Source organism: Halichoeres trimaculatus, unplaced genomic scaffold, assembly GCF_033239565.1.
Source record: "Halichoeres trimaculatus isolate MK-OKI-2021-1 unplaced genomic scaffold, fHalTri1.1 fHalTri1_scaffold_20, whole genome shotgun sequence".
NCBI lineage: Eukaryota > Metazoa > Chordata > Actinopteri > Labriformes > Labridae > Halichoeres > Halichoeres trimaculatus.
This window is the reverse complement of record NW_027437198.1, coordinates 19,215,898-19,239,543: the sequence shown is the minus strand read 5'-3', so window position 1 is coordinate 19,239,543 and position 23,646 is coordinate 19,215,898. Positions and strand designations below refer to the sequence as shown.

General features: G+C 41.5%; 1 protein-coding gene across 2 annotated transcripts in view; it reads left to right on the top strand.

Annotated features, from left to right (window-relative positions):
* sdk2a (sidekick cell adhesion molecule 2a) overlaps positions 1-23,646 on the top strand; it is a 120,504-nt gene that overhangs the window by 68,643 nt on the left and 28,215 nt on the right. For both annotated transcript variants that reach the window (XM_074696307.1, XM_074696306.1), the window contains exons 6-23: positions 7,196-7,307; positions 7,732-7,922; positions 8,161-8,244; positions 8,344-8,538; positions 9,026-9,142; positions 9,390-9,557; positions 10,046-10,148; positions 10,981-11,157; positions 11,437-11,573; positions 12,230-12,377; positions 13,548-13,688; positions 14,026-14,207; positions 20,544-20,659; positions 20,905-21,100; positions 21,193-21,291; positions 21,393-21,584; positions 21,773-21,894; positions 23,255-23,364. In XM_074696307.1, coding sequence (XP_074552408.1) covers positions 7,196-7,307; positions 7,732-7,922; positions 8,161-8,244; positions 8,344-8,538; positions 9,026-9,142; positions 9,390-9,557; positions 10,046-10,148; positions 10,981-11,157; positions 11,437-11,573; positions 12,230-12,377; positions 13,548-13,688; positions 14,026-14,207; positions 20,544-20,659; positions 20,905-21,100; positions 21,193-21,291; positions 21,393-21,584; positions 21,773-21,894; positions 23,255-23,364 — 2,590 coding nt within the window. The remainder of the gene's footprint in view (positions 1-7,195; positions 7,308-7,731; positions 7,923-8,160; positions 8,245-8,343; positions 8,539-9,025; positions 9,143-9,389; positions 9,558-10,045; positions 10,149-10,980; positions 11,158-11,436; positions 11,574-12,229; positions 12,378-13,547; positions 13,689-14,025; positions 14,208-20,543; positions 20,660-20,904; positions 21,101-21,192; positions 21,292-21,392; positions 21,585-21,772; positions 21,895-23,254; positions 23,365-23,646) is intronic.

Here is a 23,646-nt window from a genome sequence, read left to right as displayed (position 1 = left end):
TAGGACGTGCGTCTTGACCACACAGGATGATTGAAACTGAGAGTTACTCTCTGGAACTTAAAAGACACATTAAGGGTTTTTGTTGAGTTCTTTTGGTGGTTAGGGATGACATTTTCCATCAGGACAATCACCTGTTGAGGTAAAGATGTGGCTCTTGACATTGCACGTATAAGTTGTTGAAGCAAAAAGATGAAATACTAATCTATGAGTTCCTGTGTATTGTATGATATATGGCTAATGGATGGTTAATTTATCCCATAACTACTAGAGGTGTGAAAAAATACTGTTACTGCAACATGTTGTGATATCCTATGATACATAATCAATATATCATCTCTGAATATAGATGTTTTTGTAAAAAAAAAAAAAAAAAAAAATTAGTCGAGTTGGAAGTAAAATGGGACTTCAGCACCTCCACTGTGGTAGATGGCGCCAAAGAGCTACTCTGCTGTATGCTGCGTATAGACTGTATATTAAATATAATCTCAAAGTGTATTTAAAGTATTTTATTCCTAAACTTGATGATGTAGATTATGATGCTGTAGATATTGATATTTTCTTTCTATTTTGGGGTCAGTTGGTTTAAAATCAGTTTATGTTTGATTATTACAGTGCAGTAGACTGGGACAATCATAATTGTATTAACTTTTTTACGCAGTAGTAAATCAGATTTTCAATGGGAAATAATTTCACCAAGTGACATTTATCAGTTACACTAACTAACCATGTCTTTCACCCAACATTAGTTTCACTTTTACTCCCAGTATTTCAGAAGCAATAAAGTAGAAAAGTTTTTTTTTTAACCAAATAGTTTTGACTGAATTTGCCCTTTTCAGTAATATTGTCTGATTTACATAAAAATCATCTCTTTTTTTCTTAGATAACTTTGTAGAGTATCGCAACATATCTCAGTATTGTGATACATTGTGATACTATTGTACTATGACTGGAGTACCTTTATGCGTATCGTATTGTGAGGTTCTTGCCAATACTCATCCCAGTAACTACCCACTATCCATACATTATCCTGCCTTTTGCCAAGCTATTAACATAAGCAACAAACACTCTAGCTAAAATCATTGATGAAAAGATTATTTAAAAGTAAAAGATGCTAATGTCATCACATGTAGCACTGCTTCTATCCACACTATAGCTTATAGTTTAAGGGTTGTTAAAGCAACCAATAAACTAAAGTTTCCTAACTCAACCAAGACTTCCCAAACTGCTTTGCTCCCATTGCTTGTTGCTGGACGGAATCCAACATGAAAATATTCATGTTTGTTTTTTGCTAACGCTGCTCCAGTATCAGCTATGTATACAAAACTTTAAGTTAAGAAAATTACCTAAAGCGAAAACAAAAACACTCCTGTTTACAAACTTACTCCTCAGTGCCAAACTTTTACCAGCAGATTAACTCATTTTTCTATGTAGGTCATAGACAGGCCTCATTGTGGGACTATTACAGAAATCTCTCCTCAAATGTGTTTGTTTTCAACAATTCATGGCACAGGCAAGTTTCCTGGTAAACTGCCATTTTGCTCAAACAAAAATATTTCATACATTTTAAAACAGATTGAAGGGTCATATCAGGACTTTATGATAAGAAGATAATTCACACAAATCACCACGGGCATCATATTTTCACTGCTTCAGCAGGAGTAGATCGACTACTACATCATTCATACTCCTAACGATCGCTTCTTCTCCTCTTCTTCACTCTTTGTGTATTTCTTTCCACTAAATCAGGAGCCCAGACACAGCAAGACTCACTCTAATCGAACTTTTTCACACAATTTCACTTTAATTAGGCAACACAAATTATATAGATCATCCAAAAGCTTGTGATCTTTCATTTCATCCAATAATTTTTGATCCATGCGATTTTGGTCTTTCCTAATAAATCCTTTGGACCGTAGCCGCCTTGAAGCCTGTTTGATTTCTCATTTTTTAAATTCTTTTCTGCTCCTCTGATGACTTCAGAGGAAAGTATTACTTCTGATTTATTGCTATTTTGCTATATTTATTAATGATCATGTTAAAATGCCCTCTAGACAAGGCTTTTACCACCAAAGGTAAAAGGATAAAATAGGAGGTCGAGGGAGATCCTCTTACCTTATAGCCAGGTAAAGAGTAAATTTAAAGCTTCCCTGAGGAGTTTTTCAAGTGGTCATGAAACACACCCAAGTTAATAGTGATGGCTCTGTATGAACTACAAAAGCAGACCAAGCTGTTAGCAAAAAATGTCTAATGTTTTTAAAAAGATTTAATTTGTTTAGGGGGTAGATTTCAAACAAGGCAATTTGCAACACTGAGAAAAAGAAACCTCTGGTGTCGTTGATGTTGCTGCAGTTGTTGCTTTCCTGGATCAAATATGTATGATGAGTGATTTGTTTGACTATTATCCAAAAAGCCAGTTTCCACTAAGCAGTCTGGTTTCAATCAGTATAGCTTGTTACGGGTTGGATCGGTGAAGCCTGGTCCTGTTTGTGTTTTCACAGCCAATCATGCCCCCTCATGGTAGGCGGTGTGTAAGCCAGATGCCCGTAGTCACGTCAGTTACGTAATAGTGTGACGCCATAGCATTGCCACACAGTGTACCCTGCTAACAAATCCAACGAAGAAGAAAAACGCGACACAGTAAACTATTGGGCTGAGACAATTTGCTATTCTCGCGATTCAATTCTATTATGTTATTTACGATTTTTACGATCCTTTGATATTTACGATTTTTGCAATTTTTAGTTTGCTTTTTTAACACCAGATCTTGTAAAAAGTTAAATGATGGTGATAATGTCTACAGACTATTTCAGGAGCCATATTTTCCCATAAAATGCACATCACATGAGTCAAATAGAAATTCACCATCTGCTGGAGAAAAGTGGTAACTTTTTTCCAATCCATTTTAAAAACAAAGACTGAAAAGGATTTGAGTTTAAAAAAAAACTTTTTTTTGACAAAAAATCCTGATTTTGATATTGCCAAACAAAAAATCCCAATGTATCAATTTTTGATACCACCCCTAGTAAACAAAAAGCAACAATAGAAGACATCCAGAAATTTGCATTCTTTGTGATTACCATGTAGCTCTTTGTTACAAAGCGCAATCAAGCTTTGTTTCAGAGAAGGCTGTGCCTCCAGAAGAAATACATCCACTGTCACATGGTGAGTGACAATTCTTTTGACCAATCAACAGACTGCAGAATTTCTAGCTCTACCTTCTGGACTTGGACTGGTATGTCTGGCACCACAACAGAGGGGACCCAAACAGTGGGACAGTTCGTTTTGGTAATTTAGGGATCTGTCCCAGGATTAGTCAGTGGAAACACCACAAAATGTGTGCCGCACTGAGACAAACCGATTTTAACAGCTTGGTGGAAACGGGCCTTAAGTGTTGCTTGCCTAGAAAGCTCCTGACAGTAGTTTTAACATATCATTCATTGAGTATGTTTCATATATTTGTCTCTCAGATGAGTGAATCCCAGTCTATTAAAAGAACGCTTCTTTCCTTCCGGTGTGCTGTCTCTAACTTCCAAGTTTTCTTTCTACCCAATGTAATAAAAGGCAATTAAGGGTCAGGCTTAAGCACTTACTGTACCACTTTTGTACAGTTCAGACTACCATAAAGAGTCACCTCCCTAGTCTGTGTGTATGTATAAGATATTCTTTGGGGTTAATTCTAATGTACTTTTAAAATGTTAAATGCATTTTCTAAATGTGCCAGTAAAATGTCAGCAGCAGATTTATTTGACTTTGTTCACTCTGTTGCTTTTTGTGCTTTTAGCTGCACAATCACAGATGACACTATGTGAATCATCTAGAGCAGCATCTTATGGTTTTCTGGTTTGCAAACTGTTTCAGATTATAAACAAGAGAAAAATGTTTGGTTTTTTTTGGTGCCTGGTACCACAGGAATATAGGGGATTAGAGATGGACGGATATGTTTTTTTAAGGGCCAATACCGATATTTGGAGCCGATGTTCCTTTTCACAGAGTCAAAATACTGACATCAAGATTTTGACAATACTAGCAACACTAAATGTTGTTTAAATGCCTTTAATCATTGTTAATTGAACAGCCCCCAGACTTAGAAGCATGTCTGATGCAGTTAAATGAAAACTTAAATTGATAAATGGCTCCCTAAAGTTTTTCTACAGTAAGTAAAGTTTTCCAAAAAGATGGTTCTGTGTGTAACCAATCAGATGGTACTGTTGGTTGCACGATGCTGGAGACAGAGTAGTGACTGCAGACAGAGAGGCACAGCTGCATTAGAGACAAAATAACACAGTTTTAAAGTGATTTCTTGTTGGCTGTCCGTTTGAAAAAACGGCCGATGCCGATATGTCTGAAAATGCAAATATCAACCTGGCCAACGATAAGTCTTTCCCTTGTGAACATTATGTGAGCATCTATGGCATGTCAGTAATAAATGTGCATGTGCTTAGTGTATGGCTTATTCTTGATTTTACAAGTTTTTATCAATAAGATTCTCTTTTCCCCGAAGGAAATGAACCCCAATACTGAAAATCAGAACCAGACTCTGAATCGCCTTTATTCGCCAATTTCATATTCTGCCACTGTTTTACTTCAAGATTGTTGATAATCTATGATTAATCTCTGACAGTCTGTTGTGAAGCTGTGGGCAATGGAGAAACATTGTGGAGTACATAAAGGCATTGTTCGCTTTTATTTTTTATAATTTACCCTGGTCAATGTCACAAAAAATGAAAAAGAAATACCAACATAGCTTGCACCTTTTGCCAGCCTTTGTATGCACCTCTTAAAAGCATGCTACATTAGGTCATTCCCTCCCACATGGCACATTGAAAACGCCAGCATAGAGTGCAAAGCTTTTACTGAGTCCTTACTGCCTCTTTTTAACCCAGTGGTCAGCCCTGAATCATGAGTTCCCTCTTACTTTTTGGACATTTCAGAACAAGCAATTAGGAGAAATTAATGCTGTCAAACCCAAAATTGTGGTAGCTTAGCTCTAAGGATACAAGAAGTGTTTCAAGGTTACACTTTCCATCCCAAGGCTGTGGGCTGAGATCCATGGCACAAGAAACTGAATTTAAATCATTAATTTGAATTTGAAATACAGAACTTGAATCATTGCATTAAAAGATGTGTTTGAATTGCGTGGTTTGAATTTCAAATTCAGTTTGGTTCACTGACACATAATTCCTGTAGCATAATATATTAGGGGATTAATTTATAAACTTGGGGGAAATTATTTCTCTGATATCTTTATAATTTGGACAGGTGATGAGGGACTGCACTGCAAAAAATGAAATCTTATTAAGTGCTTTTGTCTAATTTTAAGTAATTATGTCTTATTACAATTTCGTCAAGATCAGTCAGGAAAGATGTCTTGTTTCAAGTTGTTCAAGGACAAAATTGGGGTCTAAATTGCTTGTTATAATTTAAAAAAAAAAGTCTGCCAATGGAACAAGAAAAATTTTCTTGAAACTAACGAGTAACTTTTCTCTTGTTCATTCATGACATTTTTAACTTGTTACAAGCAATTCAGACCTCATTTTTGTCTTTGAATAACTTAAAACAAGACATTTTTTCTGGACTTTCAGGTGAATGTGGCTCATATTAAGTCTAAAAAGACATTTTCTACTGAAAATAAGACAGAAACACTTGATAGGATTTCATTTTTGCAGTGTGGATCTCAGTTTCTACCTGTCGTTTGTTACAAAGCCTACAGACTCTCTGAGATCCCGCTAACCACTGATTTCTGTAACGACCAGTTTATGATTAGAGAGTCTGTATTTAGTGAGTATCTGTCTCTTTAAGGGCTCTTTAATTACTGTCAATAATCTGCCAATTGAAATTCTCTCTTTAATAAGTTATAGCATTCTAATTTATTTATTGATTGATTGAGTTTCCAACTTCCACCAATGGTAATATTTGTCCTTATTATTGAGGTCTAATTTCTGTAATTGGGGTCACTGATGACTTGGTCATTATTTTAACAATGTAACATAAGTGTCTCTCAAAATGGTGAAGAAAGTTTACAGTAGAGGCAACAAAGCAGTAGAGACTAGCTAACCACCTGGTTACCAAGTCTCCTTCTGCTGATGCTTCCTTTTTTTACTCCATCATATGGCAGACAGCAAACAGCTCAAAGCACTACTGATCCCTCCTGTGGACCAGTTCCTTTCACAGAAATACCATATGCTTTTGTTTTGCACAATATCAATAAGTTTCTTAAAAAAAAAAAAAGTACTGTTAAATTAAGACAGCCCTGAGACAAAACATTTCAATCCAAAAAAAGGAAAAAAAGTGCATCTGTAATCTCATAAAGAAAGAGAATAATAGAAAAAATATATACTGTTTCCAAATTTCTTTCAAATTACTCATTGCAACGTATTAAACTGGGCTTGTAAAATTTCGATGGCCCTGAAATCATGATTGAAACTCTTCAGCCGAAGCACTGGAGACTTGAATGAAGCAATCAAATGGGGAGCAGAACCAAGCAGCGAGCCCATCAGGAGGGCTAGGCCTATATTCAGGCTGTTTGTGGAGGAAGCATTGTCATTTCACTGCTGAGATCCAGAGGAAAGGGAAAAAAACAATCTCAAAGGGTGTGATTTACAATGATGTGGCACAAAACAACAACAATAACTCTAAAAGCTGAATTGGGGACCCTATTAATCTGGGTGTAGCCTTAAAAGAATTGAAATTGGGAACACTGTACACACTTGCACTCCACTGTATAGACACACAATCAGTCAAAGGCATAGGAGCGCACAGGCCGTGGTAGCAGTACACAGGGGAGGTGGGGGAAAATGAGATCAGATTCAGAGAGAGATCACTGATTGAGGGCAGTGAATCGATGGTTGGCTGGAGGCTCTGTGAAACCTGTGAGTGATGGTGCTGCATTTAATCGCCTTTTGTGTTTGTCTCAATTATGCTACATAATGGCTTCTAACACCTGGGCTAACACTGTGCTCAGGAAACGCTGTGTGCACTAGAAAAAGGATCCAAAGTAAAGACAGGGGTGTTAATAGTTGGCAGATAGCATGCTGGCTACCTGCTGCTGAAGTGACAGATTGTCAGTCTCCGTGTAAGGATCTGGTCATGCTCAATTGGCTGTATCAGGCACATGCAGGGGATTAATCTAAGGTGTGCGTGGAGTTTATAGATTTTCCTCTCTCTTTTTTTTCCTGTCTGCCCCTGTCCGTGATAGATGTGGGAGGACCTGCAGACCCCATCGCCCCGTCCATCATCATCCCCCCCAAGAACACCAGCGTAACAATGGGGAGAAACGAAGCTGTTATGGAGTGTGTTGCAAATGCGAGGTAAACTTTCCCACAGACACAGAGCGAATACAGAGGATGCAGACACAAGTACATGCATTATCAGACAACCCCACCATCTCTCACCTCGCTGTCTCGTATTTTTCATTTGAATAAATCTTGATATCCTTTGTTTGAACATGATAGAAAAGTGTTTTGTTCGTCTTTTATTTCACACCTCGGCTCTATTCTTCCCTTTGATTCAAGGCTTCACTCCGTTCTCCCTATCTTGCGCCATCCTGGTTCTGAGTCCTGAGTATTATCTCCAATTCAAAGACTTAATCAGAATGACAGATGTATCGCATTGCTCCCCCAGTGCTCCATAACCTTGAAACAGAATATGAATCAGTATTAAAAACTAGACTCTCTATTGCTCTCTTTTTTTCCCCTCCTTTTCATCTTTTTTCTCTCCCTCCTCCTCCTCCAGACCCCTCGTCAAAATGAATATTACTTGGCGGAAAGATGGAGTGGTGGTCAATACAGGGATCCGAGATTTCGGGCGCAGATTGGTGATCAGTTTGCCTGCAGTCAGCGATAGCGGCTTCTACGAGTGCGAGGCTTCACTTCGCAGTAGCAGCGTCCCCTCTGTCACTGCTGGAGCCTTTCTGCATGTTCTTGGTAAATAACCCACAGTTTGCATTTGAAACTCTACAGAGCAGCTGTGCCTAAATCATCCAAATATTGCATCAGCTTGCTAACCCCCATGTTGAGAGAACATTTTGTTGCCATGTTAGACTACAGTAATTGAATTGGTGTAGCTCTCCATGCATATTCAGCATGGAGAGAAACAGAAAAATCTTTTGAGTTGTTTTTAGATAACGTAACAGAGGTTTATATTTCCTCCTCTGCAAAATAGAGTATCCTCTGTTTGTCAAAGAGCCACCGAGTCACATCAGCGCAGAGATGGAGAAGGTGGTAGATATCCCCTGCCAGGCGAGAGGTTAGCCGTATTTGTTTTTCTTTCCACTTCTGTACGTGCGAAGGGAAGGAAAGGGTCACAGCGACATGGGAAAAAATTAATCCTCTGCTCTCTCTGCAGGCACACCGCAGCCAGACATAGTGTGGTACAAAGATGCTGTGCCCATCAGCCCGGTGAAGATCCCCAGGTACAGGGTGTTGGTAGGAGGCAGTCTACAGATCAACGGTCTCCTCCCGGATGACACCGGGATGTTTCAGTGCTTTGCCCGCAATCTCGCAGGAGAGATCCAGACAAACACGTACCTCGCTGTAACCAGTACGTCCCCTTGGACATTTTTCAAAGCTATCTGCGCGTCTTCTGCTTAATTCTCCTCGTCTTTCCTTTTCTGTTCCCTCCCATTTTTTTTCATTCTTAAATCCGCTCTTCTGTTCTCGCTTCCTAATCCTCTTTTCTGCCTCTCTCTGTCTTGCCTCCTACACCCACCTATCTATATATCTCTTCGCATTGACAGATTTGTCACCTCGGATGCTCTGGCAATTATCAGCTATTTTTGAATCAGAGAATGTGCAGGAGAAGCAGAGAGAGACGGAGGCGCCCTGTCACATTCTCAGAGCTGTCCCTGAGAATGAGACCTGACAGCCGCCCCTTTTGTCAAGTCTATTAAGCTCTCAGCTGCCGTCTGCTTTATTAGGGAGAAAGCTGTTTATGTCCCTCATTATCACCTCTGTCTCACCTCATTTTGTTTGCGTGTGTGTGTGCTTGTGTGCTTGTGTGTGTGTGACTGAACCTTTCCCCCTCTCAGGTATCGCTCCCAACATCACCGCTGGCCCCTCTGACAGCGCCGTGATTGACGGCATGTCAGTCATCCTGCATTGTGAGACCTCTGGAGCCCCAAGGCCAGCCATCACCTGGCAGAAAGGTGCGTGGGCCAGCAGCATGGGGTTCATTATGCTGCATTGTCAAAGTTAGACGAGAGTTACGGATAGGATTCGGAATATGCATTCCTTCCAAACAAGTCTTTACTTCTGCTGCTCTACCTTCCCTTCCTGTTTGTTCTTCCTGACATATCTCCAATAACCTCTTCCCGCCTTCTCTTTGTTCCCCTTCCTTCTCTGCCTCCTTTCCTCCATCCTATACCATCAATCACTGACGCCCTTCCCTTGCAGGTGAACGTGTCTTGGCCAGTGGCTCAGTCCAGCTGCCCAGGTTCACCCTGCTGGAGTCGGGCAGCTTGCTAATAAGTCCCTCCCACCTGTCTGATGCTGGTACTTACACCTGCATGGCCAGTAACTCCAGAGGCATCGACGAGGCTTCATCCGACCTGGTTGTTTGGGGTGAGAATAACAGGAACTCTCTGCACATCATTCATAATGTTTGTGCTGCCTGCAAACCCCATATGTCTTTATTTTCCACCTCGACCAGCACATGTGGAAAATACTGAACACTCTGAGTCCCAGCTTTTGGAAAGATACCAAAATATGACAGGAAAGGAAACATCCTTTTTTTTTTTTTTTTTTTTTTTTTTTTTTATAATCCCCGACTTGTTTACTTGAAGATGCTGTAAATACGTAGATACTGGAGGTCATTGTCGAGATATTCTGACTATAGTCTAATGACTCATTCCTGTGCTCGTTTTTCCAGCATTAACTCACATTAGCAGTCTCTGGAAGCTTTGCAAAATACCCCACCCATCAAAAATTCTGTATGATTCACCCCGTCTCTGAGAGACGTTGAGTGAAGGATGAGACTGAGTCCAGTAAGCTCTCTTCAATCCGCTGTTCAAACACATTCCCTGGGTAACAACCTCTGTGTGTGCTTGCAGCACGAACCCGCATCACTAAACCACCGCAGGACCAGAGTGTCATCAAAGGGACCAAGGCCGTTATGACCTGCGGTGTGACCCACGACCCCAGCGTCACTGTCAGGTAATGATGACATCCAGATGCAATATGTTGTGCAGGTCCTGTCCGTTATTTCACCTCACATGTGATTTCGATTAATATCAAAGCATTTGCAACTATTTCTTGATGCAACCTCCATCTTTAAAAACAAGCTCGGCTATCTTGTCGTGCTTAATTAGTTTATGAAATCTGCAAGAGATCTTATAGTGTTTATCCACCCTTAGACGACCTCCTATGGGAAGATTTTAAAGCTCTTAGAGCATGATTGAGGAATTAGTCCATTTCTTTGCCTCACTCTTCAGACAGTCTTGAGCATGATAGAGTGCATATACATGCGTCTGTCTCAGAGGGAGCAAAATGATGTCTGTGGAGCCCAGTGATTAGAGTGTCTGTCACCTGTGGGCCCACGGCATTGATCAGATCGCGGGGTAAACAGATGAATATGTAAACAGAGTAATAACTTCAGACAGCGCCTTTAATTAAACGCAACACAGAGGAGATTAGCTGGAAAGCCCGAACAGTGGCAATTAATCACAGGAGCTCCGAGTGTGTGCATGTGTATGGGGGTATAAAGGGGTTGGGTGGGTATGGGGGGGGTTCCATATGTGCAGTTGGGTATGTGACAAGGAGAGGAATGCATGTAGGAAAGGTGCTGCAGTGACAGAGAGAGATGGTTTTCAGATTCAAATCGCTCTGCCATCAGACTTTCCAGGCTTTTCATCGGTGTCAGCACCTCCTGTGTTTTGCTGTATGACCTGACACCGAGCAAACAGATCTACTGTCACAACACTCGCAGACACACAGCGTTTAAGTGAGTGTCAATTTGTAAATCCTGCGTTTACTCGTACACCTCCAGGCACGTGTGGGAGAAGAGCGGCTCCGTGATTGACGTGAACACCTCGCCCCGCCTGCGGCTGGATCCCGACGGGACCTTGCACATCTCCCAAACGTGGTCGGGTGACATCGGAACATACACCTGCAGGGTGACCTCAGTGGGTGGCAACGACTCCCGCAGCGCCCACCTCAGAGTCAGGTCTGCACTTTTTTCCCCTTATGTCCTTTTCTGTCCTCTCATGCCTTCTGGCTTTTTTCTCCTCCTTATTTACGTCTGATTGGAACATGATGGATGGGTGTTTTCTCCACTGTGGTGGTTTATCGCTCCACTCTTCTCTAATCCATCAAACGCTCTAATATTTACAATGCAAGGCCCTCAGTTTGGCTCTTTAATTCTGTTATTTGCTGCCTCTCTTGTCTGATTCCATTTCTCCTTATCATTTTCTCCCCTCCCTTGTTCACACACATATAAATGCAGGCAGCTTCCACATGCTCCTGAAAACCCAATAGCAGTTCTGAGCACCACAGAGAAGCGGGCCATCAACCTCACATGGGCCCAGGCCTTTGATGGTAACAGCCCCCTGATCCGCTACATCCTGGAGGTCTCTGAGAACAGTGAGTGCTTCAGTGTCATCATTAACAATGCATGCTGTTTTTTTTCCTTCTTAAAGGCAATATTGTGTCTCCATACTCCCTGAAAGCATGTATCTGCTGGCCTTGTTATTGTAATATATTTCCATTGTGTCCCTGGAACTGGCTGTAAAGTCTGCTCTTACTTTCTGCAATCATTACAGCCCAATTGCCTGCCTTGTGAATGATCAGGGGAACAAAATTATGTTGATGCCCAATACTTCCAGCTTCCTCTGGATGATAAAATCAAAGAAGCCGGAATACTCTCACCCACAGAGAGTAAATAGCCGAGCTATTTCTCATCCCGGCCCAGGCTAACTGAGAGGATGACAACTCATTAAGGGGAATATGAATCCGAAGATGCAGATGGGATCTGCTTTGTTGATAATTGTATTTCAATCTGATATTTAGAGAGTGTATACAAAATAAATGACTTGCTTTTTATCAGTGGCCGCAATATTATTATTGAAAATGAAACAATGGAGCAATAATGGCAAAGCAGTAATAGTCAGGGATAACGGTGAATTAAAATTAAACTTTTTTTTCTGAGGAGACTTGTCTCGAGAATGTAAATTTTCTCACAAGGTCATTTACCGTTCACTTGCCGCGGCTCACGGTGCCGTCTGTTTTCTCCCCCTCAGATGCCCCTTGGACGGTGCTGCTGGCCAATATTGAACCAGAGTCCACCGGGGTTACCGTCAGTGGCCTGATTCCTGCACGCTCGTACCAGTTCCGGCTGTGTGCCGTCAATGACGTGGGCCGAGGCCAGTTCAGCAAGGAGACTGACCGGTTGGTGCCTCATATTTGCCGCTCTGCATCTTCTGCATATTAAACACGTTGCAGCTCTTCTGTGCAACTTAATGTTGATGCTGGCGGTGAGAACAGCTTTGCACTTGGAGGGCTTTCACGGTTCTAGAACAAACTGTCCCCCCTCTCCCCTTCCCTTCCCTTCATTTTGGCAGTTCAATAGAAAACCCTGTGATTATTTCCTGTAAGTCCACTTTTTGGTCTTCACTCCTGTGGGAGGGAGTGTGAGATGAAGCGGGTACTTTTTCAAGATAAAACTGTGAATGAGCGGAATTGTGCTTTGTGGAGACTTGATGGGTGTGCTGACCTAACTTCATTCCTCTTCCCTCCATTAACTGTCTGCTGTGCTTTAAGACTGAAATACAGAGAAGCTTAGCGGAAGCAGAGCTGCACACAGCCTCCAGTCTCAAGCAAATTTCCTAGCAGGACCAGACAGTTCTAATCATTCACACTCTCCATTTTGGCTTATCACAACTGCAAATACACGGAGCACTTTTTTGACCATGTCCACGGCAACACAAACCTTTCGCAGCTATTGTACCTGCAGAACATCTTGCTAACCAAAAGTCATCGCACACCGCCTTCGCTGCACACTCATTCACAGCGCTGTATCCGTGTGTGAATGTGCCCAGACAAGAGTGCACCGCAGGAGGGTGACTGAGCGTCGCAGAGAGCGCTGGGCTTTTCTAAGGCATCTCTTGGGCACACCTCTTTGATCCTAAACACTCTGCTTCATCTCCTCCAGAGCACTGCTCCGGTGCACTGGGAAGAAATCAAGATGTCATCTTAAATTGACTTAAGGGAAAAGTCTGCCTGGATCGCTCTTTCTTGTTCTTTTATATCTTTCCCTCACTCGCTGTCTCTGCATTGTGCTGCTCCATTTTCACCAAGGCCTCTTTGATCCTTGTCACGCCACAGTGAGATGTCCCTCTGCGGACAGCAGTATAGAGAATATGTTTTGGACAAAGACGCTTTCACGCTTGTTCCAACTTTCCTTTATGGTGTTTTTTTCTTTACAAAAAAAAAAAAACAGCTTTATAATGATTTGATGTCTATGATGAAATGGGATGGAAATATGCAGAAACCCAGGATAATTAATGCATGCTTTTTCTTTTCCTCTCTTGTTTAACCTCTCCTCCCTTGCCGCTCCAGTCTTACCCTCCCTGAAGAGCCTCCCAGTGCCCCCCCTCAGACAGTCATCGCAAGTGGCCGCACAAATCAGTCCATCATGATCCAGTGGCAGCCACCCCCGGAGAGCCATCAGAATGGTCCACTCCAAGGCTACATCATCAGGTAAGAAGAGCGTGACAACCTGCCTAATTTCTGCCCAGGGATAGGTGCCTGTCTGGGCCACAGCCATTCAGAAGTGATAATAACTGGTATGTCAGCTCCTTTTCTTCCTCTCCATTTCACTTCATTCTCGCTCTCTGCTGCAATAGAATAATTGGTGCCAATTAAATACCTTCCTCTCCATTCATCTGTTGTCACCTCCCTTTTAGTAACCATTTTATATCTGCTCCGCATGGTTTCTCTTCTGTTAAAACTCCCCCTTCCGTCATTTTTCCTCCTAATATATTCATATTAAAGCCTCTCCTTCCTCTTTTTTATTGATTCCCTCCTCTGCTGTTAGGTACTGTTTGTCAGGGCTCCCTGTTGATTGTCAAATGAAAAACATCAGCAGCCCTGACCAGACTAGCCTGCTCCTGGAGGACCTCATCATCTGGACCAACTATGAGATAGAGGTGGCAGCCTATAATGGAGCAGGCCGGGGCACCTACAGCCACAAAGTCACAGAATGGACACTGCAGGGAGGTGAGGGCGACACACACACACACACTCACACACATGGTGTAGATCACGCACTGTACATCCCAGAGGAAGTCTGCAAGCAATTCCAAACAGCTAAAGTCAACAGAAAGAATATCTGCCATCTCCAGGTTATTTTTCAAAAGTTTGGACCCAGTGACTTTTATCTGATTCTACAAAATCTTTCCCATACCTGCAGCCTCATTATCTCAGTCCCCTTGCTAATGTCAAGCCTGCGGCGTAAATCTTGTGAAGGATAGTTAATACAATCATCTTTTATTAACTTCAAACAAAGAGATGTAGCATTATGTCTTCTTCGCAGCGGTGACTTTGCTCCCCCGTGAAGTGAAGATTCACACGTGTTGTCAAGAGCCCGTGCGGACTCGAGCAGCGAAGCTTTTAAAAGGGATGTGAAAAAGATTCTTCTAAGTGCTTTTTTGCGTAACGCTGTGCCATGTTTGTTTTTGTCAAGTTCAGCGTAGTTAGTTCTGAAATAAGTGCTGCGGTACAGCAGAACGAATCAAGTGCAGAAATGGGATGATTGCTTACAAGAGTTCTGTTTAAAAAATAGTCCGTAGAGGCGTTTGCTTTCACTTTATCACTTATCACTTTATTATGTTAGATTAGAAGCAGAACTAGTTTTATGTAATGTTCCTTTTTACTGTTCTTAAAAGCTACTGGAGCCTTTCATCATATTTATTATACATGTATAAAAAGCATTTATTTCCCTGCTTTGACTACCAAGGAGATCTACATATCGCTGCCTCTAACTGCGTGTTTGATCACTTGCTTCTGTAAATTAGCTGATGTATGTCAGATTTTTGACACACCTTTTGCTGTTGCCTTAGAAAGCCGCCTTCCTCGCTTCACTTTTTTTCGATATTAACATGCTGAGTGGAATAATTAGAACACACAATGTGAACTTTCCCCAGTGTCATGCATCTGTGAATAACTGTCACGGTCGCTGAATCCAACACCTTGTGCTCCTAGCAAGCCGGTCTTTTCAGAACTCTGATCTTTTCAGAGTTATGTTACTGTGAAGAAATACAAAACCAAATCTGAGGTTATCTTTTTCACCTTAATTCAAAGAGAACATGAGTGAATCTGTCTCTATAGAGCAAATAGGAGATATTGCATTATCTGTCAATCTCAAGGCTGAAATACACCAGATGAGTCTCCACTCAGTCACAGCACTGGATCAGATAGGCTCCCATTCAAGTCAGTCTGTCAATTTACACTGGATCCACTTTTGTTGTGGTCAGGCTCTGTAACTGGTCAAAAAAATATGTATTTATTTTTTTTCGAGAATCTATTCTCCACTTGACTCTCCCTCCCAACGTATTTTACAATCCCTGAACGGCAGCTGTCAATCTTCAAATTCCCACAACAATTGTATGTGAGAAACATTTCTACGAGGTGTATTAATTTTTTTAAAGTTTGACCACACCCCATCTGGAATGGCTGGGGAGAAGGATTTTTTTTACCTATACTTCAACCAGACACCAGGAGGAGCAGTTATTTTTTTACAATATATGGGTTCATCATGTCATCAATTTTATTCAGCCATACTACATTTGCCAGACGTGGGCGAGACAGGAAGTTGTGGCAGGAAACTACTTGAAAACGTCCAATGACTTAAAAAAAAAACCCAAATTGTGGTAAAATCACATCATGTTTACCATAGACTGTATATAGAGTGGCCATTTCTAGAGTGGCCAGTCTAATCTCTTCTTGGCTCTTCCGTCCAACATATTTCACAATCCCCCCAAAAATACACCAAACAAAGAATGGCAGCTGTTAATCATGTTAAATGTAACGTAAAACCTCTTTTTTAATCTCTTTTAACTAATGGAAACAAGACTTTTCAGAGAAAAGAAAATTTGAATACAAGGCAGCCAAATAGTATCTTCAAATCACCACAACAATCAGATGTGAGAAACATTTCTTTGAGGTATAGTGATTTTTTAAAGTTCGACCACAGCACATCTGGAATTAACCTGACACGGCAGACAAACAGTTTCATATATACACCACGGAAACATTTCACTAGTCCATCTGGGAAGCAGCTCTTCCGATTTGTTTTCAGAGGCGGGACTTTAAAAAAAATCAGCAGCTGGTGATTGGACGACCGTTCTGATTAACACACTCACCTCGGACCAATCCACATCAAGCCACGGTATGACGTAGCTTATGTGAGCCGATGCTCTGAGAAACAATAGATGAACAACTACTGAATCACGAGAAACAGTTGTGAAAAAGGCGTTAGACGACAGCTTCCGTTTTTATAAATTTAACTTAAGAATCAAAGGAACGCTGACAAGTACGAAAGTCTGCTGACGTCACGTCTGCTCCCACAACTCCCGCCTCTCTTCCCTGATTGGGCCAGTTAGAATTTAGCCGAGTAAATTTGTTGGTCATTGGAGCCTTGCAAGATGGACCTGCAGGAGTTCAGAAACTGAATCAGGCAGGTCCGTCTGCTCTGCAAGGTAAATCTGGAATGGCTGGAGAGATGGATTTTTTCACCTTAACTGCAGCCAGCCACCAGGGAGAGCAGTTTTTGTGGCGACCTATCTTCAAGCCGAGCAAGATGACGTCCATTTTATTTTTACTGTCTAGGGTATTTACCTTGACTCCATCGACAAACTGACAAACTGACATAATCAGTGGGGTCAGACCAGGAGTTAACAAGTTTGAGGTTTTACAGACGAACATGAAGAGGAACTTATTGTGCTTTCCATTTGTACTTGGAAGTCGGAACTTCCGAGTGAAAACGCCCAACTGGAATGCTTCCGACTTGGAAGTTGGATACCCACACCACCCCTGAGTTCCCAGAAGGAAATGAGTTCAGGGGTAAACAGTAATAAGCCTCTGTTATATATTTTTTTTTAATTTCTGACTTATGTTTCTCACAATAAATTAGCTATAGACATAATATTATCCAATGTTTATATACAGAAATACTGCTTTTGTGGCAAGATTTTTTCACCTTGGCAACTGTAATACTGAACTGAACATCGTTCCACTTGCACCATTATCATTGTAGTTGGAAGTGTGGGAACTTCTCGGTCTCATGACTCCAGCTGTCTGTCAGTCATGCAGCTTGATGAACTGAACATGCAGCTGGTGTGAGTTGACAAATGCAGTCAACATGCAACAGAGCGGAGCTGGACTGCAGATGAATCTGGTGTAATTGAGGCGTTAGAACATCACATTTGAATGCTAATTTTCATTAGGAGTCACAGCTAAACTAAGCTTTTGTTAATGCAATAGGATGTCGAAAAGCTAGTCCATGTTTTTCTTAAAAAAACACTCATTGAAGCTCCCTCCACTAGCTTTCTTAAAAAGTCAATTCATAGATTACAGCACGGTGGAATTGCTGCTGCAGCTGCTCGACTTTAACAAACACTAGACAGAGGATATCGCTCCTGGTTAAGATACGCTGCACTGGCTTCCAGTTTGATTTGAAATTCCTTTAACTTGTACATAAAGCTTTGAAAGGCTTAACACACTCACATATCTCTGAATCCCTGTCATGTTAAATCCTCTCCATGAACAGAGACCCTCTGTGCCAGACTCCCTAAATATTCTCAAGAGCACTCGGGAGAAAATTGGGGAGTGTTTCCATTTCCTATTCTGTTCCACTCCTTGCTCACATACAGCTATTAGAGAGGGTGAATCAGCAGATCCTTTGGTTTAATTAAATTTTGCAGGTGTTGGCAGTTTTATGTATCCTTCAGTTAGTGCTTTAAGTTTAAATCAATTACTTTTTAGATTTTATTTTACCTTTGTTTTAATAAGAAGTGCCATTTAGATCAAAAGCCTTCTGTGGTTTAGAGACCTTGCCAAGTGAGCAGGTAGGGAATCAAAATATTACATCCAAAAAGAAAAGCCTTTTCAAATTTGAATTTTTTTGTCTGCTCTTTGATACATGAATAGATTTTAAAAAATGTCTAAGGCCTTGTACACATGGAGTCAGGTATTTTCGAAAATGAATAACCCCCCACCCTCCACCCACACACACACATACACACATACACCAGGAAATTCCACCTATAGGTGATACTTGAGGCATGCCAAACCATGTGGCTGTGTTTTGCAGACCTAACACCTGTGTCAGCTAGTCAGAGTAAACACTGATGGGGTTCTTCACCCATTTATCTGTGACATTAAAATCCAAAAATTCTGGTCCCCGGCTTCCAGAAAACAAAAGATTTACTGGTAATCACAACTTTACCATGTCTGTTAGGATGACAAACATTTAACTTCTGATGTGGCTATTGTGTTTTGGCTTTCGCATTCATGCCATGGCTTTTGCATTTGTTTTGTTGCTTTTGAATTCACGTTGTGGTGTTTGCATACGTCTTATGGCATTTTCAATCATGTTGTGGCTTTATTGGTCTTGTGGCATTGCAATCGTGTCGCTTTTTCAGTTGTATTGTGTAACTTGCAATTGTGTGGTGGCTTAATTCCTGCTGTAGCTTTCGCAATTGTGTTGTTGCTTTTCCTTTCTCTTGTAGCATTTAAATTCATGTCGTGGAATTTACATACGTGTCATGGCATTTGCACTCATGTTGTGGCTTTTGCATTTGTGTTGTGTAACCTGCAATTGTGTGGTGTCTTTATTCCTGTTGTAGCTTTTGCAGTTGGGTTGCGACTCCTGCATTCACATAGTGGTTTGAGCATTTGTGTTGTGGTATTTGCATTCTTGTTGTGGTGTTTGCATTTGTGTTGTGGCTTTTGCATTGGTGTTGTAGCTTTGCATCTGTGTTGTAGCATTTGCATTCATGGTTTGGCTTTTGCAGCCGTTTTGTGACTATTGCATTTGTGCGTTTTGCATCTGTGTTGTGGTTTAGCATTTGTGTTGTGGATTCTGCAATTATGTTGTGGCTTTTGCATTTTTGTTGTGGCTTTTGCATTCCTGTTGTGACTTTTGCACTTAAGTTGTGCTTTTAGCACTTGTGTTTTGTAACTTTTGCATCCATTGTGGCATTTTAACTGTCGTGGCTTTTGCATTTGAGTCAAAGGGTTTGCAGTCGTATTGTGGCATTTGCATTTATGTTGTGGCTTTATTCTCGTTGTGACATCTGTATTTGTGTTGAGACTTTTGCAGCTGTGTTGTGACTTTTGCAATCTTGTTGTGGCTCTTGCAATTGGGGTTTTCTGTTTTCATTGATGCTTTTGCAACCTACTAGCACCTATTTGCCACTTTACTTGAACACCAATCTTAAGATTTGTGGATTTTAGTGTGCCAAATAAATTGAAAATCAAGTATTTAATGTAGTTGGTTGGTTAATCAGTAAGAAAGCCAGGGAGTAATGTTCACTTAGTTACAAACATTGTGGGCTTATTTAACAGGGAGACATTACTGGGATGAAAAAAGTTGTGAAAAATAGTACTTATACCTGCAGCTATGCGACCACACCAGCACTCACTCTGATAGTGTTTCTACTTGGCATGTGTATTTGTTTGTTTGTATTCAAGTATGTTTTTACAGATGGATCAGTTTCTGTTAGTCTTTTTTGGCTACATAAGATACATAAAACACTTCAAATGTTTCTGGATTCCTCCTGGCGCACATCATCCTTGAAACTTTGGACACACCGGCACAGGTTGTGTGATGCCGGATCAATCGATTGATTAAAGAGCTGAGTCTGATGCAACTGCAAATAAACAAATGTAGTGCAGCAGTAAACAGGCAAACAACACGCTTGCTTTGTTTCAAAAGCATAAATTTGACACCTGGGAGGTAGGGCGTCACGATCTTGGTTTCAAAAAAAGACAGTAATGATAATTTCATCATCCAGGTCCCCGTGAGTGAAAGATGACAGGAAACAAGTGGATCATGTTGTTTAACTCAGCTCTCATTAATTGTATATTTTCATCGCTCACTTCATTAAATGCACAAGAGCGGATCATGTTTGGAATTTGAATCCGCTCAAAGAGAATGCAGAATAGCATAAGGATGAGAGGACCAATACTGGCCAATCAGCTTCATTAGAGTGCGACTGCCCAACTGTTTTCCTCTGTTACATCAGTATCACACGCTCACTTCAAACAAACTGCTGCAGGGTTCACCTGGAAGCTGCCTGAGGCAACCGCTCTCACACCCGGTTTGATTGGCATGTTCCTACCTCCCCAAATGAGCCAAAATACAAAAGAAAAAAAAGCTTCAGCCTGATTCTCACGCTCCGGTCTGAAATTGCCTGCAGTACATTCTAAAGTTTCCTTCCCTATCTCATCACTATTCCCTCCATTTCTCCCACCCACTGCCCGTCTGTCTGTCCCTCCTCCCTTTCTCCTTCTTTCCTCTTTCTCCACCTGTTTCTCCTGCCTCTGGATCAGTGCCCACTGTGCCACCAGGAAATGTACAAGTCGAGGCTGTCAACTCAACCACAGTGCGTTTTACCTGGAGTGCCCCAAGCCCACAGTTTATCAATGGAATCAACCAGGGATATAAGGTGAGTAGCCCCTTTCTGTTCATCGCCGCACTCTAGTGGCTGGAGGCAGAATAATACACTCTCAGATGGATGGGTCTTAAAGCCTTACTCCCCCAACGATTCATGACCCAACAGATGTATTCAGTTTTTATTTCACTTAAACTTAATGAAGCTTTAGAAAACTTGACTTGCGTTGACTTATTCATGCAGAGTTGTGTGTTAAAATGTACATATTTAACACCACGTTCCCTCTCACAATTTTTCAGCTATTAGCATGGGAACCCGGTCGGCCAAATGACGTCTCTGTGGTTACAGTGCGACCTAACTTCCAGGACACCGTTCACATCGGCTACGTCCCTGGCCTGAAAAAGTTCACAGAATACTTCACATCCGTGTTGTGCTTTACCACCCCAGGAGATGGCCCACGCAGCTCACCTCTGCGCTTACGCACCCATGAGGATAGTAAGTACTCCCATTCAGGATATTATAGTATTTGCAGATAATTACGTGTCAGTCTGCCTTTTTTATGGCCTGATTTTTTATCACTTTTACAGCCCCTGGTGCTGTGGGACACCTTAGCTTCACTGACATCCTGGACACCTCACTAAAAGTCAGCTGGAAGGAGCCACAAGAGAAAAACGGTGTTCTTACAGGTGACCATTAAAGATAACAATGTGATGTTATCGTGTCATCCCTGCTTCCACCAATTCATGAGCTCCCAACATGTGCTAACGTAACAAGACTTCCCTTCCAGGCTTTCGGATCTCCTGGGAGGAGTTCAACAGGACCAATACTCGAGTGACCCATTATTTGCCCAACGTAACTCAGGAGTACAAGGTGACAGGGCTCACTGCTCTCACCACTTACACCATCCAGGTAGCAGCCATGACTGTGAAGGGCCAGGGCCAACTCTCTGCCTCCACTATTTCCTCTGGTGTACCACCAGGTCAGTGCTGAAATGAGGAGATTAACTGTTTGACTTTTAGTTAAAAATTTATTCATACTTTCAAGGACTTACTCAAAGGCTTGCAGTCTGCCTTGGCTGATTTTTACTCTATCTCTTCAAGCAGTGATTATCAGGACACTTAAATTTTTTTCTTTTCAAAACTGTCTCTTCTCAATCCTTCACCACAGAGTTACCAGGTCCTCCTACCAATTTGGCAATCTCCAACATCGGCTCACGCTCTGTCACACTGCAGTTCAAGCCGGGTTATGATGGCAAAACATCCATCTCCCGTTGGCTGGTTGAAGCCCAGGTGAGTCTCTGTTTCCTTTCCTTACAAAGATGTCAAGTCATACTTTATTTATGTAGCACATTTTAAAACAACTGCAGTTGACCAAAGAGCTGTACAAGTTTAAAAACACAATCAATATACATAAAAAGTTCCTAAAAATAATCTAAAAGATTAAATATGTACAAAACACAATAAATAGTGGAAGAAAGAGCCACGGTGAATTGAAAAAAAAAAAAAAACTGGATCTCTCGCTAAACCAGTGTTGAATGCCAATGTAGAGAGGTGTGTTTTATGAAATGATTTGAAGCTCTCATTAGTCTGAGCGGTCCTGATACTTGGAGGCAAACTGTTCCAGAGTGTGGGAGCAGCCGCTGCGAAAGCTCCATCGCCTCTTGTTTTGAGCCTCTCTCTTGGGATACCACAACAGACTTGGTGGTTCAAACACTTATTTACGTATGGCATTGCCAACCCATGCAAACTCTTATAGACCTACAACACAATTTTTATACTGGAGCCTGAAGCTAACAGGGAGCCAGTGAAGAGAAGCCAGTACAGGTGTGATGTGATCACTTTGTCTCTTTCCAGTCAGCATGTGTGTAATACAGTGGCGATTGCTCTAAGACTGCAAGGGAAGCTCAGCTTCCCCTAAAATGTCCCCCAAAAAAGTAGTGATATTTACAGCTGTATGTGTAATCCCTTCTTTTGTTCAGAATCAGCTACCTATCACAGGTAACTGGTTCGACTTCCTTCTCATTCATCCCAGCAGTGTCTCAGTGCTTTAACACAGTCGGACTCTGAGCGTCCTCTGACTTCAGCGGGGAAGCATAGAGTGGGTTGTTCTACTGTGGAAACTGGACGGTCATTGGATAAACACTGGGCTTTGTCCCGCCTATCTGACGCTCAGTGTCTCGGGGGGTCTATGAGGCAGTGGGCAGGCCTGGACGCTGGGCTTTTGCATGGTGATTGGATGATCTGTCTGAGGCCGAATCCCTTTTTGATTGACAGTGAAATGACCCAGTCAGCGATCTTGAAGTATAATCCACCACCGGAGCATCTTCTCCCCCCATGTTCTGGACTGATCTGGAGGCTTTATCGCTCCCCAGCGAGTTAACCTTTCTTAAAAAAGACAAGCATTGAAAGAATACTGGTAAAATCCCTGGAAAAAAACACCTGGTTAGTACGACAGGGTCACAGATCATTTTCTTGAAAAGGGTAGAATTTACATTAAAATAAATAAACAAATTTATGACGTAGGTGGTAAAAAAATGAGCTTCCCCTCCCTGACTGACCAATAGCCGCCACTGGTGTAATAGCAGTTGCACATTTTTTGCCACCATACATGTTTTTACTTCTCTATTTCTTTTCTCTCTGTGCATTTCAGATTGGGATAATAGGAGAGAATGAAGAATGGCTTATGGTTCATCAGCTGGCTAATGAACCTGATGCCAGGTCACTGGAGGTGTTGGACCTGAACCCATACACCTTTTACAGGTGAGCACACCAACACTATACAAAGTTAAGACAAATCCTGCTTCTCCTTTAAAAAGAAGTGAAAAAAAAACACTGTCCCGATTATCTTTGATCTTAAAGAATCAATTAACTTTTATCAAGAATATGTTGCTTTCTTAGATTTATCTCCTCTGTTCCCTCCTCATAAGATAAATCCCATTCTCTGCTACTGTAACGACCCAGTTTCCATTTGCACAGCATTAAAGTTTCATCTAATCTAATCTAAAGTAATCCAATCCTTCCCCGTATCATCATGATTAAACA